The following is a 19,198-nucleotide window of genomic DNA, read 5'->3' as shown; positions in this document are numbered from 1 at the left end:
TGCAGAACTTTACATTTATCTTTATTAAATTGCATCTTGTTCTCATTTGCCCATTTTTCCATTGTGTTCAGATCTCGTTGAACTCTGTCTCTATCTTCCGGAGTATTTGCCAGTCCTCCCAATTTGGTGTCATCTGCAAACTTGATGAGTAGTCCCTCCACCCCCTTATCTAGATCATTAATAAATATTAATAAATGTTATTCTAGACTACAGATCAGCAGCTAGAGGTCCCAAAAACATACCATTCCTCCCCTACAGGAACCATAGAGTTCTGTAGCTGCCAACTCAGTGATAGGAGAAAAATGAGAGTGGTTGTTTAAAAGGCATTCCTTAAGCAGCAGGAAAAATTGTGGGTGTACTGAAATATGATTTTTTTTGATTGACTGAAATACTTAGCAAACACTTTCTAAGAAAAGGTCCTACTCCCTAGGACAATTTATTAAACATTCCAATGTTTTCAAAGTTAGCTTTATATGAAAAATAAGGGGGGACCTGCAAGGACTTGTAGGGGTATCTCATTTTCCCTTTGTCCAACATTTCAGAAATGCATTCATGAAATGGATTCACTGTTAAAAGTAGTTCAATGTATGTTTTGTTCTTACTGGTTCAATGTATACTACCCTGAGACATCATAGTGAGGGGCAGTATATACACTGAATGAATTAATGAAAGAATGAATGAAAAGGTAGCAGAAATTAGTTCCAGAGTATATAATGTGTTATACAAAAATCTTTAAAAGAAAAACTATTTTGTAAGGCTATGAAATTGATAGTTTTAACTAGAATTAAAGACTCTTGCCTTCTGTTTTGAGTTCTCTGGAAATGTGTTCACAACTAGAACTAAAGCATTTTTTTTGAATAGCTTATCTTTTACTCATGAAGTAGATGTGGTACTTATGCTAATTTCCTCACTGGTTTTACTTGGAGTTTCCTTTATTGTACCAGTTACCCATCATGCTGTTTCATATACTTCACTTAACAAAAAATGTAAACTAAGTCAATTTATGTTTCTAAATATTCTACTTAAAGGCAATGTCTACTTACAATTGCCAACTGTTCACTTAAATATCCAATAGCTCTCTACCTTCCAGAAAGAGCTCTGTAGGGAACTACAGTCCCACACAACAAAACAGCATTTAGTTAATGCAGAAAATGTTTGCATAGAGGCCTTGCTAGAAATCTTTTAAATTGTGGATTTCTTCCAGCCCTAACACCTTTTGTGTATAGGCTTTACTTTTTAACTCTCTCCTTCAGCGACAGGGTACATGATTATATTTTTACCTAGAGAATTTCTGATATGTCCACATTTGGAAAAAAGATATTTTGAGAGGGTGAACACTGAATTGCCCTTTTACACAAAAATCAGGTAAAAGTTCAGATATTATACCATAGATAAAACTTAAGGCATACAACTAGGGCTTGGTGAACATAGAAAGAGTGAATAGCTTTATCACCGTTGCACTTCAATCTTCTACCACATATACAGTGCAATATCATGATTAAGCAAACAATGCTGCACTTCAGCTGGCAAAAATGACTTAAGTCAGTAGTTTTCAATCTTTTGTATCTTATGTCCCATCAATCACTGTAGTGAATAACTATCGTCTCATTTTGGTATGTAGCCAACAGGATGATGGCCTCCTAGAGGCAGCTGTTTGGCCACTGTGAGAACAGAATGCTGGACTCGATGGGCCTTTGGTCTGATCCAGCATGGCTCTTCTTATTTATTTTTTATTTGTATTTATTTTTTGATTCTTATACAAAGTATTTTGGAGATTCAGCTGTTCAGTGCATCAGCTTTATAACCAGCAAGAATATATAATTTATAATTTTTACGCAGTCAGACAACGCATCAGACAGTTCAGGAATCCTGTTCTCCTGGGAGCATATCATGATGGATCATATAGTGTTTGACCTGCAAATTATCAACTTCGCTAATTTTTCCTGCAACCCCAGTGAGGATGCCTGTCATTTCAGCAGCACCATCAGTATAATGTTTTGTCCAATCTAGATCATTCTTTGAAAATTATTCATCAATAATGTGAAATAATTATTGTTTGCGTACTGTTTGCGTACGCATATTGTGAACCATGAACACATCCTCAAGCGCTTTTTCCTAACTGGGATATTGAACAAATCCTGTTAAAAAGGAACTGTTGGAAACATCTGTGGATCCATGCATTTGAAGTGCAAACAAGTATTGGGCAATAAGCTAAGCTTCAATATGTCCTTAATGTGATGCACAACAGCATCATCTGAGAGTGGCATGTTAGGAGTCCTCACTGCTTCATCTCTTAGAACTTTTTGCTTGATTTATCAATATTTTTGATAAAATTACTGTGATGATTAGGACAGTGCTATAACTTAGCAGCCAATGGCTGGGGAGAGGGAAATGAAGAGAAATACTGACTATCCAATGGCACTGCTAGCGTGTCAGGATGCCATGGCTGTTCACTTGCAGATGAACATGATGACTGAGGAAGAGAGAATTCTTACTAATTGTTATGAAAACCTTGTGAACCACCAGTAGAGAACCAATGATTTCAGTGGCAATTAATGAAGTCTCAGATCCATGCATGATTTCCTCAGAAGGCAGGAAATCAAGCACTGTTAGAATAGAACTGCTCAAGTGTTTGCAAACACTGAGAGGGCCTCAGAAGGCGGCTCAGGGCAGCCTGTAAAGATCCCATAACCAAGGATTAAGCTGCTAATCCCAATAGTTGCTTCAGTGTAGATGATTTGGACCTCTGCCCTCTGCAGCCTTCGAGAAGGGCTTCTCTCATTTTATTCCATGGAATTATAGCTAGGGGAACAGTCTGCTTTCATATATACTCAGGTTCCAACCTTCCTGCTGCAAAGTGTAACAAACTGCACTAGAAATGAAAACTGTCATTTGACTCCAAGTCAATGTGGTTTTCTCTTTTGGTTTTTTATGGCTTTGCATTCACAGACCTTAAGCATCTGTGGACTTACACAGTATATACTTTACCATAATGATAAATGGTGCATATGTTAACATTCATGATCACTCTTTTAAAGGCTAAATATTATCTTTAGGTGAAAGTCAACGTATATATCTCTGCCATCATTACTATATATTCAAATTGCATAATAGAGATCTAATTTTACACGTTATAACAGTTACCTGATACTTGTTTTTCATTCCATCCACTTCTCCCTATATTTAACACATAAGGTATTTTGCAGTTAGTAGAAATGAAAAGCATAGGGAAGAGCCAGTTAAGTACTTTAAGCTGCATTCACTTCAATGGGAGAAAATTAACACATACTTTATTAATTTGAAAACAAAGACATCAAGATCCTAAAATTGTGAGCACTACTTGATGGAACAGTAAGAAGACAGAAAAGGTGTTCTAATAGGTTATAGTATTCAGACACAGAAGAATGATAATGTCCGTTGTCAGAAGATATGAAAGACAGACACTTACACATCACATACCCCATCCCCTCCAATTAACTAGTTCTCTAGAGTTCTCTAGTCACAGACACTATATTAGCTGGTTCATGGAAGTGTGCCTGCCCCATCATTTTGGAGACCAGTACTCTCCAAGGGTTTGAATTTATATGATTCCTACCTGATATGGTAACATGTAAACAAGCCCTGTACCTAATGACAAAGCATGAAAAAAGTTCAATATTGACCTACTCTATTAGTACGAACAAAACAGCCACTATTGGGAAAGTTTTATGTGCCAGAAAGACTGTCCTCTCAAAAATCTTTGTTAATTGGGTATGGTAATAGAATTTTCATAAGCTCGACCTCCATTTCATTTGTGAGGTAGTCCAACTGATTAAAAGGGATTAAACAAGGTTATAATGTTGTGCATTGTCTGCAGCAATGTAGGAATAACTTGTCATCTAGGTTCTCAAAATTATACATATCACTAGCTACAATACATGGTCTTCTTGTATATCCCAGGGTTTAGGCACAATTTTTGAGGACAAAGAGAACAGTTGTTTAGATTAATTCTATTAGGCTTCATTAATTAGAACTCCACCTCTTCAGTATAACCTTCGGTTTCCCTGCTCAATCTGTTATGCTGGACATGTGATATCCTTGACCACCTATGATATCCTTGACATGTGATATCCTTGACCACCACACTTCAAAATGAATTTTTTTCTATTGTATCAAACAGGAGGTCTATCAAACCATAACATGGCCCATACAGCTTACACTTCCCTGTGCAACTCAGGGGTCAGAATACTGAAATATGACCCATGCATATATCGTAAACGCAGGCTATTGAGATGTGACATGTATGAGTACCTTAAGGTATCCGCTTGACATTACACATTTTTTTTGTACAGGAAACAAGCTACTTCAGTATGAAAACAAATAGCAATGAATATGATACTTGCTCCCCAGCGCACATGCTAAGCTGCTAGTACACAACTTTCTAGTTCACAGAAGTAATGGAAAGTCTTCTTTGGCCTATGGGCAGGAAAATCAGGAATTTTTTGACATCACTATTTATATAATTCCCTGGTATTTTTCAAATGGATGTTCAGGGAAACATACAAAAATTAAACATCACAACAGAAACCTAAAAATAGTAAAAACATCAACGTAGTTTTAGGGATCAAGGACAAGTGCATGCAATTGTGCACACAGCTAACATGGCTGGGAAGTCCACACAGCTGGCTTCCCAAATGCAGTGTGAGGGTAATCAAGAAAAACCAAGATGCTTGCCTTGCTAAAGAAGTATACTGTTGTTATGGTTGTATACTTCTTCGCCAGTTTTGGAATCTGGAGCACTCAGGCATTACTGGGCATCTTTCTTATTCACAAATATCCTTTATGACTAAAGAATAGTTATCAAGGTATCTGAGACACTTCCATTTCTGAATCTAAGGTCTGGCATTGCTAACAGAACCTAAGAAAGTGTGATTTCCCCCCCCCCATTTTAAAAACTAATATCTCATTACAAAAAACAGCACTCCAATATTAGTTCTTTTAGTTGTTATACTCAGAATTTGTGCCCATTGCTTACTCCAGCTAAACCATTTTAATATAAAAGGAAAATATCCCAAAATCTGTTCAAAGATCTCCAGTAATACATATAGTATATGAATAAATAATTGCATTCAAGAACAGTTTCCTTCTCTTTGGTATATAGTTAATGTTGACTATGATGAAATGCATACCGAAGATTCTGATTGTATTTCAACAAGGCACCAATTATTCTATATTCTAAATATTTTTCAAATTTTAAATTGCACAGATTTGTATCCTCATTCTTCAGCCAGATAGATCCCACAGAGGCTTAAAATTCAAATTCGTAACAACACAATATAGATAATGGCAACAATGGTTGACTGAGAAGCAACCTGCAGAACTCTGTTTGACTGTTTATTTGCTTTTGTGCATGTTTTGACGAAGTGGGAAATTCGTGCAATATATTAACAATGCCAAAGTTCTTCTAAAACAGAAAATATGAGAATGAAAAAGACTGAAAATAAATGCTATTTTAGATGATAGGTTTAATCTTTATGCCTTGAGATACATATTCCATTTGTTGGAGAACCAGTTAAACAGGTTTTGTCAGTGCAGATCAGGCTTTCTCAACCAGGGTTTCATGAAATTCTGTGGTTACTGGATTGCCCTGGAAGGTCTTTCTGAATGGGTGGGAGTTAATTGATTTTTTATATATTTTTTCAAATTTGTTAAACATTTATTGGTTGATATTACCATATATGCTTGTGTTGACCACTTCTCCCCCAATAGCCAATGATGGGCCTGGAGGGGATGGGAAGGGGCCCAGGTGGGCATGTATACAGCTATGCTTCCCAACCATATTCTGCATGATTGCACCACTTCTGGGGTTTTTCAAAGCCTGAAGAATGTTTCAGCGGTTTCTCAACAATAAAAAAGTTGAGAAAGGCTGGTGAATCGGTCACATTCTGGATATGTTAAATCCTTTATTACTGTTTTTCTAACAACAACAAATGAATCCAAAATATTGCATGAGGCCATCAGCTAAGTGAAGCATATGTATCTCTAGAATCACACGTTTTTCTGCCTGACATGAGTGTTTGTACCCAACACAGAGATGGAGAGATAGCTGGTAGAACATGGCTTTAGAGCAGTCATTTGCTGAACTAACTGCAGGAATACACTGTTTCCCAGCTCATTATTGGAAGGATGGAGGACTGGACTATAAATGGTATTCCAGAGTGGGGCATTCTTTTGCTGCAATCTGCTATTGGAGGTTTATTAAGCGGTCATGATCCAAAAGAAGGCACAGCATTGATTTTGCCTGTGTTGGGCCCACTATATTCATTCTAAAGAGATTCTGACATCATCTTTCGCTATAAATCTCAATGGTTGCTGATGTAAAGAGGCTTTACTTTCTCCATTAGAAGTCTGGCTGCCCATACCACTAAGATATAACCATCTAGTTTATGGAAAAGGAAAGCAAAAAATCCTTATGACGTGCTCAACATTGCCAGTTTCCCATTTTGTCTCACATCATGGACAGTCCACATGATGGATATAAACTATTGCATAATAAATATAATATGTTAATTCTGTTCACATACTTTAGCAAGTTATATATTACCAGCAATGAATACACCTAAAGGAAGGCAGCTAATCTGACTAATCTAGTGAGAATTACTTCTAAAGCATAGTTAGAAATTGAAGGGGGATATCCCCACAGATGTTTATTTAAGTATGTTTTAAATCATTTCATTCAACGAGTTCAGATGGCATATATTCAGTGTCTCTTCAATTTTACCCTCACACAATAACCTTGTGAGGCTGGCTACAACTGTGTACGCAAAGTTACCCAACAACCTTTATAACAGACTGGGGGCTTGAATCTGTTTCCCGAACTCACTGCAGCACTCTACTACATCACACACTGGTTCAAACCTTGGCCAGTGAGACGTATGTGTTCAGGGAAAGTTTTCTCTACAATTAGCACTGTTTTAAAACGGTGTTCCCTCACACAGAAAACTTGTTCAGATACCCATTCGGGCAAATTGTTCTATAGCAGGGGTAGTCAAACTGCGGCCCTCCAGATGTCCATGGACTAAATTCCCACGAGCCCCTGCCAGCGAATGCTGGCAGGGGCTCATGGGAATTGTAGTCCATGGACATCTGGAGGGCCGCAGTTTGACTACCCCTGTTCTATAGCATCACTTAAAACAGCCTTGTTACGCTTTAATGTATAAACATAGATACACATTTAACAACTATTGCTTGTGAAGATAAAATAATCTGTCTTTGAAGCAAAACCAATCTGCTACCCATGCAATATCATGATTCCCAAATGTTGTACACTTTTTTGGGGGTTTTGGACGTTAAAGTGAGTAGTAGTAGTAGTAGTAGTAGTAGTAGTAGTAGTAGTAGAAGAAGAAGAGTTGGTTCTTATATGCCGCTTTTCCCTACTCGAAGGAGGCTCAAAGCGGCTTACAGTCACCTTCCCATTCCTCTCCCCACAACAGATACCCTGTGGGGTGGGTGAGGCTGAGAGAGCCCTGATATCACTGCCTGGTCAGAACAGTTTTTATCAGTGCCGTGGTGAGCCCAAGGTCACCCAGCTGGCTGCATGTGGGGGAGTGCAGAATCGAATCTGGCATGCCAGATTAGAAGTCTGCACTCCTAACCACTACACCAAACTGGCTCTAGTATTAAAAACACAGTAGTCATTTTTTTGCAAGGAAGGGTGCATGTCTACAGAAACAACTATTTTTTGTGTGTGGTTTTATATGGCATATTTTCCCCCAATGTTGAGATGAGAAAGCTTGTCAGACCTCTGTGGTAAGTATCACCCATTCCATAAAAATGACACTATTACTAGCAGAGAAGATGCTGCCCTCCTGCCCTGAAGCAAAGTCACTGTCATTATTTGACAGCTGGGGTAATATGGGAATATGTTACATAGGTGGGAAAATAACTTGACAAGATTGCAAGAGAGTTGCATGGTGTATTATGAACAAAATATAAGTAGACTATATCAATGAGAGAGAACATTTTTATTATATCTACTACGTCTATATAAAAGTGTTTGCACTTATTGGGGGGGAGATCACACTACTCATGTGTTTATAAAAATGCAAGCAACATTATTTATTAAACAGATATTGAATATTTCCATTATGATTTATACAAAGACCACTATTAGGACTCCAGAAACACCACTGCCCTTAACAGTTATAAACTTACATGCAAGAGCTAACATGCTAGATTGCCTCTAATAATTGTCAATCTTGACTTGAACAAGCAATGTGAATAAGTGCTACATAAATGCAAAGTCATAAAGCATTTGGCAACAATACTATTCATTTCGTGTCAATTTAAATTAACAAATGGTACAGCCCTGATTTCTCTAGTAGCCAAGAACCAAAAACATAAAGCTCTTTTGGGCTCAATGGACAAATGTAGTGGAAAGTATGGCAACTCTGCAATTCAGAGTAAGGTAACAGTACTGCATTCTTGGCACTGTTTCCAGTTGGATTCAGAGAGACAGAGAGAGAATGTGCATCCATGCACAAATAAATTCATGCTAAAGTCATGATCCAGAGGTGCAAGAATAGCATGATGATACGCTCACTTTCCCCATTGTACCATGTGAGGCTTAGCAGAGGGTCATGTTCCATGCACTGACAGGTATATCTGATGGTTGTATGCAGAATTCATTTCACTGAACATGCAAGTAATTCTGATTAACTTTGATTTGGACTGAACAAAAGTTTTTGCAAAATGCACAGAAACCTGTAACAAATTAAATGTTAACAAATTAAACCTGTAACAAATTAAGGTGAATTTTAAAACAAGCAACTACACTTTCATAAAACAATTTCCACCAAAACAAAGTGGCATGCTGGAGGGTGCTTATCTTGGATTCTGACAATGCAAAAGAGTATAAGCTGTCTTCAAATGAAAATGAACAAGCAACAAACAGTAACATGAAGGAACCACAAGGAGGCCTCTTAAGACAATTTTTAGGGTACCATTTGCTCATTCAGATGTCATAAAATTCCCCCATGCTGAAAACAATGCAACCTAAGATTTTATCATACTAAGATTTATAGTTCTCAAGAAGTAATGCTGTTCGTAAGAAATGCTGAATGAATAACAGGCCATTTTAATTCATGGTACACAGCTTTAGCTGAAAGGATTCTTAGGAATTTATCATCAATTTTAATTCACCCAAGGACTCAACACTGCCTCAAATTTCTATTCAAGAGAAATCAGGTGTCCAGGCTATTCCACATGGTTAATTATCTGCTTAAAGAGGACTGATTTGATTAATAACCAATATTCAGCACACTGCATTTTCCGATTTGGAAAGGAAAAATGCAACTGAAAACTCGCAATTTACCTTATGCTCTTGGATGTCCATAGCTACTAAAGAAGTTTGGAAAATGAATCATTTAGAAAATAAATTACTTAAATAGCATACTGGACAGCAAGGTTCTGACTTTCTGAAAACAGACTGTTTCAGCAACGACACACAGAATACCAAAAAACAGGACATCAAATCTTTACAGAAAAATCCACTGAAATGTCTCAAGCATAGTCAGTGCGAGCAAGTACCATTTATCTTACACTTCAATTAAGGTTGGCATCAGATGTATAGATTACAGTTAATCTTTTTTTTTTTTTACTAAACTAAAATATCCAGAAGATGGGTTATTTAATATAAAATGTACAAGCAGTTTCAAACAATTTAGTATACACTTACTGCTAAATTTTAAAAAGGATAAACTCTTCTTCAGTTAAATGGGTCACCAAAACTTTGGACTAGTAAAAACAAACAAGCAAGCAAAACACTTTCCACAATATTAAACAAAACCAGCGAGTGGTGTAGCTTTTCATTAGCAACAGAATTGCTTTAAAAAAAAGAAAAGAAAAAAACTCGTGGGTTCACATGCAACCCAGAAGTTGTACAATGTTTCTTAAAGGCTTTGGACTTGCGGAAGACTCATTAACTTACTTTAGAGGATGTAGAATCACACTCTTGACAAATCCATCCATAGCCAGTTTGTTTGGGCGACTTTTTCAAGGGAGGGTCCAAACAGCCAAAATGATAGCAAAGCCTGCATTCATCACACCTGCATAAAAACAGATATCTTTCTTCAAAATTCAGTATCAAAGCTATCATATGTAGCATTTTTACAATTCTTTGCTTCAAATGTTCTCATAATGAAATTTAAGACAGGGTGGAATATAAATCCAAAAATAAAATAAACGCACAGAACATTCTGAAAGCCCTGTCAGCTATGTATCAAAGTAGACTGCCATTTTGGTCAACTAGAACATTCAAATACCATAGATACTTCTTTTAAGAACAGCACCTGCACACAGCTATTTGTTTTATAATAAGAAATACATTTTTAAGTAACTTGTATATAAGCAACAGAGATGGCTGTTGAAGTGGGGGAACTTCAATTGCACACTTGGCGTCTCTGTGTCACAGATGTCAGAGGCTAACAGCAGTGTTATTTATTAAGTATTTAATGTACTCTTGACTACAATGTCAACATTTGTGGAAGACTTAGCAAAATTTCAACTACTTTGTGGTAATACAGCTTTTCACAATTAATATAACAAATTAATATAACAAAGCAGGCAGTCCTGAAAACTGCTATGCTCCCTTGAAAAACTTGCGGATTTTGTAGTAAACTTAGTACATGTGGGCCTCTGTAGAAGGTTGAGAGGGCTTTCAGGATTTCTACGAAGCAGCTGATATATCCCGCTACCTAATATTTACTTACTTTTATACCGCAATAGTGTATAAATATCTTAAGTTCTTGAAAAAGTACAGAAACCTAATTTATGCTCTTACATTTTCTAATGTGTTGGGGTTTTAAATAATACTTTTAGTAATTTCTATGCAACTGGTAAACTAGAATTTTTGGCTGCAGATAGTCTTCCTGTCATCCTTTTAAAAATGTCAAAGGCTGTAGGCCTGTCCTATGTGAGTTTGACTTCAAGTCAGTATTCAGAGGTCAGTCCAAAGAGGTATTTATATTATACAGCACAAAACAACATGTTTAAGAGGAAGAATAGTCATTTTACATCACAATGAGAGAAATGTTTCTTACAAGCAGCTGTTTTCACTTCATTTGCATATATTATGAAGTAATCTTTGCAAAACAAATTTAGTCGGATTTCTTCACATAAAGGAAACAGCTCAGTAAATATACAGCTTAATACTGTAAGCATTATAATAGCTTTTAAATATTTTAATTGAAGCTATTATAGCAAGTATTTTATGGCAGAGACTATCTGAAAGGAAGATGCTTTAGCAGAAATTCATGGCTTTCTTTGAGAAAAGAATTTGGATATCTTCCTCTCCAACGTTATCCTTTATGAGAGAAAACAGAAGGATTTACAATTGTTTATACAATAGGAGAATAATTCTGGAGAATTTTAAAAAGGGGACATGGCTTGCCATTGCCACCATAAAAAGGAGCAATTTGAATAGTCTTGTTTGTTTGTTTTTTTGCTTTGGCCTTTTTTCTCTTGTCCTAATTATGAAAAAGATGCCAATAGGAAAATGGCTCAGGTAACTAAAAGAGAACCACGCTATATTGTACAGGTGTACTAATACATTTACTCATTTGTGCCCCAATCTGAACTAAGGATCATTTTGTTCCAATTTCCAAACAATTGGTTGATCAAAAATAATCTACTAAGGCTTGAGTAACATTTTGCAAAGGTAGAACACACCATTCTACATTCATTCCCAACATTTACAGGAGAGAAAAATAAAGCCTAGATATGTTGGAACACAATGAAATATTAGCAATGTTTTATTCAAATATATTTGTTAGCAGTTTCTCTAGAGAGTGCCAGTGGCAAAGAAAGACAGAGTAATCACAATAAAATCAACTTAGTAAGATAAAGCATCAGCATAAAAAACATGACAAATATTATATTTCTGTAAGAAGCTTGGCAATATCATTTAGGCTGAGACTATATAGGATAAAGTCACCGTGAGGATGGAAAATAAAATCATGTTTGTTAAGAGAAATTGCAACATTTATATAAAAACATAGGTGCATGTATAAGGTTATTTTAGTGGTGTGTGTCCTACTGGATAAAACCATCATATCAACTGTTTGCATAGCTCAAAGAAGTAAAAAAACAAAACAAAAGAACACACACACAAGCCAGACTACCAACCATTAAAATGGGCAAATATTAAGACCAGCCATTAAACATGTCAACAGGCCATTAGAGACATAAAAACATCATAAAACAATGTTCAACAGCACCAAATGGTAACCATAAAACAGCCTTCAAGATAGAAACCTATCACAAAAAGATGGAACTTTTTAGTAAAAAGCCTAGGTAAAGAGAGCTGTTTTTGCCTGATACCTAAAAGTAGGCAAGAGGATGACTGGGGGGGGGGGGAGGCATTGGAAGAGGACAAGCTGATGAGGTTGTGAAAACTAGCACTTTGAAATGGGCTGGGAAACAAACAGGCAACCTATGCAGCCCTTTTAGTATCCAGCCACTGATATTACCATGGCTGTAGCAGAGTGGCTGAAATTTCTGACCATTTGCAAAGGCAGCTCCATGTAAAGTACATCACAGCAATCTATCCTGAATGTGATCCCAACATGGGTCACCATGGCCAGGTCATCCTTTCTGAGAAACAGTCACAGATGATGTATCAGTTGAAACTTGTAAAACAGTTACAAGCCAAGAGGAGACATGAGCCTTTGACTGAACCAGCAGCACCCTCAAATGACAAAGGGTCTCCTAAAGGAATGTGCAACCTCTCCAGGAAAGACTAACTCATCCACCATTGGGAAGCTTTGCCTCTGAGCAACAGTACCTCAGTCTTGTCTGAACAGAGCTTCAACTTATTAGCCCTCACCCAACCTGTTAAATTCTTCAGGGATTTGTTCAAGACCCCCATAGACTTGCCTGACTGTGCTATTAGGGAGGTCAACAGGGTTTGAATTGCTTTGTAAATTTTCCACTGAATTTATTCACTGAAACAGCAAGGCTGTTTTCCATCCCAAACCTAGGTCTGAGTTCAGACAGTAATAAGACTAGATAATCAGTATCCTCCAAGACTGCCTGAAACTGTGTAGTCGCTAGCCACTCAAGCATCTTATCCAAGAATGGAAAGTTGACCATTGCTAATCCATTAGGTCATTTGATTTCACAGATGCATTCTTCATGACAGCCTCTTGCAAAGTGGTAGGAACACCACAATTATTCAGAAAAACGTTTATTACATTCCAGACTGACCTAGCCAACCTACCCCGGCTAGATTCTGTCAGCAAGGGTCAAATCTAAACATGATCAAACATTCTTCATGACTTTGTTCATTTCATCAGGCCTCACAAACTGAAAATCATCCATGAAACTAAAACCATACTGTGCTCCTGAGATGGATCTGAACTAACCATGACATCCAAGTCATGGAGAATATAAGCTATTTTATCTGTAAAATGTGGTGCAAAAGAGTCGCAGTAAGACCACATGCTTTCTGAATCTGGAAAATACTGCGTGAATACAAGGATGGCAGTGACATGATCACGTTTTCTGTGACCACCACCACAGTATAGGTTCGATAATGCACTCTAACCTTTATTTCTTGCATGAGCATTGAATTTTCCTCCACTTGCACAAAAACCATCTGCTGACTTGTTTCATTCCTCCAAGCTCCAAAGAAAGGGACAGGGCACTCTAAAACTGATGTTTCAACCATGTAGGTCATCTCTACATTTCACAGGTCAACCAGGAATTTGACGTGTCAACTTTTCTAATTGAAAAATCCTCATGATACACCAGGAAATTCCTCAGCCTTCTGAAACCGATGATTTTAACTGACCTTCCACCATTACAGAGGTTTCATGTGCTAAAATAACAACTGGTGCTAGCGCTGCTGCTAGTGCAACAATTATCATGTCTCATCCTAAGTAGGTTTGCTGATGTACCAAGCGTTAGGATTTGGCTGCTTGATTTAAGTTCTAATAGATATGAAACATACTAAAATTGACTGAACTAAAGCACTCAGACTAAAAGAAGAGTTGGGCTTTATACCCCACTTTTCATTACACAAAAAAGTCTCAAAGTGGATTACAACTACCTTCCCTTCCTCTCTTGACAACAGACACCCTGTGAGGAGGTAAAGCCAAGAGAGCTCTGACAGAACTATTCTGTGTGAAAACAGCTCTGACAGAACTAGTCCAAGGTCACCCTGCTGGCTGCATGTGGGGGAGCAGAAAATCAAACCCGGCTCACCAGATTAGAGGCCACCGCTCTTAACAACTACACCAGGTGGCTCTAAATCACTTCAATTCTCCGGGTCAGATACTGAACTAAGTAGTTAAGTTCCAGCTTTTAAATAACAGAGACTGGTGAAAAGCTCCAATGACAGCAGCTATTGTATCAGGGTATCCAACCAAAACAAAAAAGTACCACCTGATAGAAAATACTTCTCACAAATAAAAATAGAAAATTGAGGTCAAGTATCTCTGCGCAGCAAGATAAGTTTATTATTTACTTCCATACCTGAAACACGTCTGTTTTATTCTTTATTACAGTGATCTCCATCTGCTCATGCCCTTGGAAATCTTTCAGCAGTACAGCCTGCTGTTTTCAAACCCCACATAACTCTGTATTTTCCTGTTCATAATTAGCTAATTACGCTCTAATCAATACTGTAGATCCTGATTTTACAATGTAAATCAGATAAATGAGATAATGGCTGGGGGTCAATCTCATTCTATTTACAAAGCCTAGCGCACACGTCCAATTTCATTACATCGCGCTTACCTGCACTGGAGGGAGTCTTATCAGCTGGCCTGCAGAAGTCTTAGAATGAACACGGGGGCGGGGGGAGGACCTGGGCCTGTCTAAATTAAACACTGAAGAAAAATGTGCTTACACTCTGTAGTTTTGTAAGTCATTGCAATTAAATGGAAAAAAAACTCTAAAGAATTAAATATTTTGCATTCATAAGATCGCCTGAAACATTTTTAGTTTTAAAAGTAATTACCTAAAACTCTTTATTAATGAATCTCTTTAAAAGGTTTACAAATATTACTTTGAAACAAGCAGAACATCGCTTTCATTTATGTACCATTTGATACTGCCCACTGTATCTTTCTCAAAAGATACCTTTTTCAAGAGACTCACAAGTAAGTTCTGAATTCATGTGAGCACAACACATTTCAGTGATTTTATGATGAGATATATGGGACTGAAACAGCTTGAAGCAGATGACTGCACTTTCTCATACTACAACACCCGACTGGGAAGGTTTATAAACTTCTAAGTGATCAAACCTAGATTTTTACACCACTGTAATGTTTATAGACACAGCTCAGTTTGTGGAACAATGAAAAACAGATGTTTTGAGCACCAAATCTCAGAAAGGATGCTATTTCATGTTTCAGATCACAAGCACTAGTATACACGATTTTTAGGGGTTTGTTCCATGTTTAAAGCTGGTGATGTAAATAAGTCTAAACTAAGATGAAAACTTGATGTTTTGCTTAGCTGAACTATGGTACCTCTGCAGCAACTGGATACAAAAGATAGAATTAATTTATCACAGACTGACCAGCTGGGGTCCTCTCCACCATAACCATTTATATATCCTTGTTATTATGAGTTTAATACCTGTTTCCAAACAACTCACTGTGATCCACCTAAATATCTGTTGCACTATTAAAGACACAGGTGAGATTGTTACCACCCCATATATATATTGGATGCCATTAAATGTATTGTATTGTATCGTTTATATTTCCTTCCCTTGAATTACAGTATTTGCTGGCGTATAAGACTACTTTCCCCCCCTGAAAAACATGCCTCCAAGTGGGGGGGGTCGTCTTATACGCTGGGTGCACTTCAGTTGGGATAGACATAGCTGCCCATAGCGGCCCATAGTACTGTATTTTGAATGGAAATGTTGGGGGTCGTCTTATACGCCCAGTTGTCTTATACGCTGGCAAATACGGTAAATAACACATCACGTGCAGACAACCAACAAGTTAAAACCATCGCTTCGTACTACTGAATGTGGTCTAGTTCCTACTATACTAGAGGTTGTAAATTAATCTATAAAATGAAGTAGCAACAGTTTGCATTACATTGCAAAAGACAGCTGTTTTCAAATGTGCCAGGTCATAAATGGAGAAAGTATGCAAACATCTCCACATACAGCTGAAATATCCTCCTTTGCAATAGTGCACAGCCTAAAAACTTGCTGTCTTATACCCATTGCAATACTGAAATACGTTATACCTGTTGTATAAGAGAGACACCCACTTCTCAGAGATATAAACTTTCTTAAAACAGTGCAAATAATTCACCATTATTCAAATGAAGAGTAAAGGATGCACAATGAAAAGAACACTAAATTAACAACTTATCAACTGTATCCAAAAGTAGTCTGTAAGCCAACCTATTAATTTCTGTCCCCTTGAGGATTCTATAAGCACTATGATGATATTCATGCAGGTGTTGCCATCCTCTTCATCCCTCTATGGCAGGGGTGGCCAGACTGGCAGTGGCTCATGGGATTTGTAGTCCATAGTTTGACCACCCCTGCTGAATGGGAAATCAATTTACAAAAATAATATCATCCACTTTTTAAAGAAAATGTAAGGTGTGAAATGCCCCAAATCAATACAGGAATGCAAACTCCATGAACGCATACATAACTCCTCTGTTTGCAAAGAACTACAAGGCATATCAGGAAAACTAATGTGTTGTTTTAGAGATTTTTTTCTTAAAGTCAATCCCTAGCAAGCACAAACACAATATTTGTTAATAACTTTCCCATATAATAATACAGACTATTACATGTGCTAGTGAAGTCTAAATCAGCAATGTATGAATTTTGTATCTCTTTTGAAAAAATAAATAAACAAAATCAAGACCATGTAAAGAATGCATAATTCTTGGTATGTAGAGGGCTTTATAACCATCAAACCACTGAGGAATTCAACCTCTTTTCAACTGATCCTGCTGTGCATAGTTAAATCCTGTGTTCATCTGAGTGTCATTGTATTGACAAAAATGGCTGTTTCAAACAGTGTAACTGATGAAATCAAGTTATTTTATTGAACAATCCAAATATTATATTAACATAAACTCTAGCCACAACCATTCCAATAAACTAATTCATTACTTGCTGTTATACAGCTTTCATTTAGTATGTTCTGGGTAAGAAATACCTTTTAAAACGGGGGAGGGGGGACTTTCTAAAATGTTGCAAAATTTACTTTACAGCCATATATCAAGAATTTCCAATACCAACAAAGTGAGAAGCACTCACTCCTTCACGTTTCCTGCAATGCTGAAAAGCCATTCAGTTTACAATGCAGCACCTTTCCTTTTCAGTGGTGAAAGCAAATGCAATTATATTGTAGTCCCCTCCCCATATGAGTATACATCTTGGATGAACTGCAGAATATATAGCCCAAAGATACAGACATGAATGCACTTATGCACACTTCTTTCAAGCAGAGCAAAATTAAATATGCAAGTAATAGATTTTTGCAGTGGAAATACCAGTGATAGATTATTAAGAAGTTTGGCAATGGGAAATAGCCAACATTTTATTTGAGCAGGATACTGCAAAAATTGGTTATTTATTTGGGAAGAAAGCAACAGTCTCAAAACCAGGGAGGCAGCCTCACAGGGTTTTTGCTTTCCTCTATCAGAGCCATTTTAACTAGAGACAATTGTGGACTGGTTTTTGTTCACTCAATGACTTTTGAAATAAAACTAATTTGTTCAGACTAGTAGGAACAAAATCGCTTCTACAGCAAGTGTGAAATGTTTTACATATCTCATTGCACTGGCCTGGACATTTTAACAGAAATAAGTCCTTTACATATAGTTAGTCAACAGTTATTATTTTATATATAAGATTATTATGCTTATTAAGAGGCACAGAAAACAGAACAGCCAACAAATGACAAAGCACTGCTTTTCCATGCAATATGACAAAAACGTATGAGGTTCCATAGGCTTCTGTCACTCTTCAGTGAGTCCAAGTACTGTACATCATCATTTGCCAAGCAATCACAATGGGAGATGAAATTACTTAATAGAACTATTCTGACAAGGCATTTATCTAGTATTTTCCAGCAATGTACATATCAAATGTGGCTGATTAATATAAAGGAAACATCAAGCAAACTAACTGCCTTGTCAGTTCACATAACATACCAATTGGCTACATTCTACAAGACCTGGGACAACTAGTAATGTGGATAGGATATTATATTGATTTGTGTCCTATTGAAAGTTTTACCCACAGTTTAAAAATCATATTTATAAAAGGAGTTTCCAGGACTGCCTCCGAGGACGAGTTGTGGCAGAGCAGAATCTCAGGAAGAGTATCTACACAGTAAAGTGATAAGAAAAAAGGATTAACATTTACCAATCTCAGCAGTTCTTTTGACTTATGAAACATTTCAACATCATAACAGATTTACGAAATTAACCATTTAGAATTAGTGCCACACTTCTAAGGGAGTGACTGCTCACTTCTTCCGAACACTAAAAAAATGAACAGTGACTCACAAAAGCTCATACCCTAACACAATTTTTAAGTCTTTAAGCTGCTACTGGACTCTTACTCTTTTGTATTGCTACAGAGAGATAGCCATTTTGATCACAGTTCTACGTGTATATCTATGTTAGCTATTAATTATCATCCATTTTGGCTAAACTTTAAAAAAAAAAACCTAGAGGGAGTGCCATTTTGGTATAGAACGTGTTGGAACATCAGCCTTTTGGCCATAAAGCCAGTGTGGTGAATTTGTTAGAACATTGGGTTAGCATCTGGGAGACCAAAGTTTGAAGTGCCATAGAAGTTCACTTAATGACTTTGTACCAGTGGCCAGTGTCAGCTTAAACAACCACACAGGGTTGTTGTAAGGATAAAAATGGAAAGAGAAGAAATGGTCCCAACTGAGGAGAAAGGCAACATATAAATGAAAAAGAAAATAAATACAAAACAAGCATAACAATACAAAAAAACAAAACAAAAAAACCACATGCATCTGATTTTCTTATCTACATGGCATACTGATATTGTGACCAGCCAGGTACAGCAAGTATTGACTAAGAATTAAAACGTTTTAACAAAAAATATTTGTGCAGAGATATTAAGATCAAGAAAAAAATTCCTCTCAAATTTTCCAATGTTTTCTACGGAAAAACTAGAAATTCTGAA

At 36.9% G+C, this 19,198-nt stretch overlaps 1 protein-coding gene across 15 annotated transcripts in view; it reads right to left on the bottom strand.

The window, feature by feature from the left end:
• Positions 1-19,198, bottom strand: part of PHF14 (PHD finger protein 14) — a 142,404-nt gene that overhangs the window by 47,393 nt on the left and 75,813 nt on the right. For 8 of the 15 annotated variants that reach the window (XR_013225447.1, XM_077303738.1, XM_077303734.1 and 5 more), the window contains 2 exons: positions 9,968-10,085; positions 3,145-3,177 (listed from right to left, as the gene is read on the bottom strand). Coding sequence is in view for 13 of the 15 variants with exons in the window: in XM_077303738.1 (XP_077159853.1) it covers positions 3,145-3,177; positions 9,968-10,085 (151 nt within the window). In the remaining 2 variants the exon portion in view is untranslated. Of the gene's footprint in view, positions 1-3,144; positions 3,178-7,988; positions 8,743-9,967; positions 10,086-17,047; positions 18,361-19,198 lie in introns of those variants that run through there. The other 7 variants (XM_077303739.1, XM_077303736.1, XM_077303745.1 and 4 more) reach the window with 3 other exon arrangements.

This window comes from Paroedura picta, chromosome 11, assembly GCF_049243985.1.
Source record: "Paroedura picta isolate Pp20150507F chromosome 11, Ppicta_v3.0, whole genome shotgun sequence".
Taxonomy (NCBI): Eukaryota; Metazoa; Chordata; class Lepidosauria; order Squamata; family Gekkonidae; genus Paroedura; species Paroedura picta.
The sequence above is the reverse complement of the archived record's forward strand: the minus strand, read 5'-3'. Positions and strand labels throughout refer to the sequence as shown.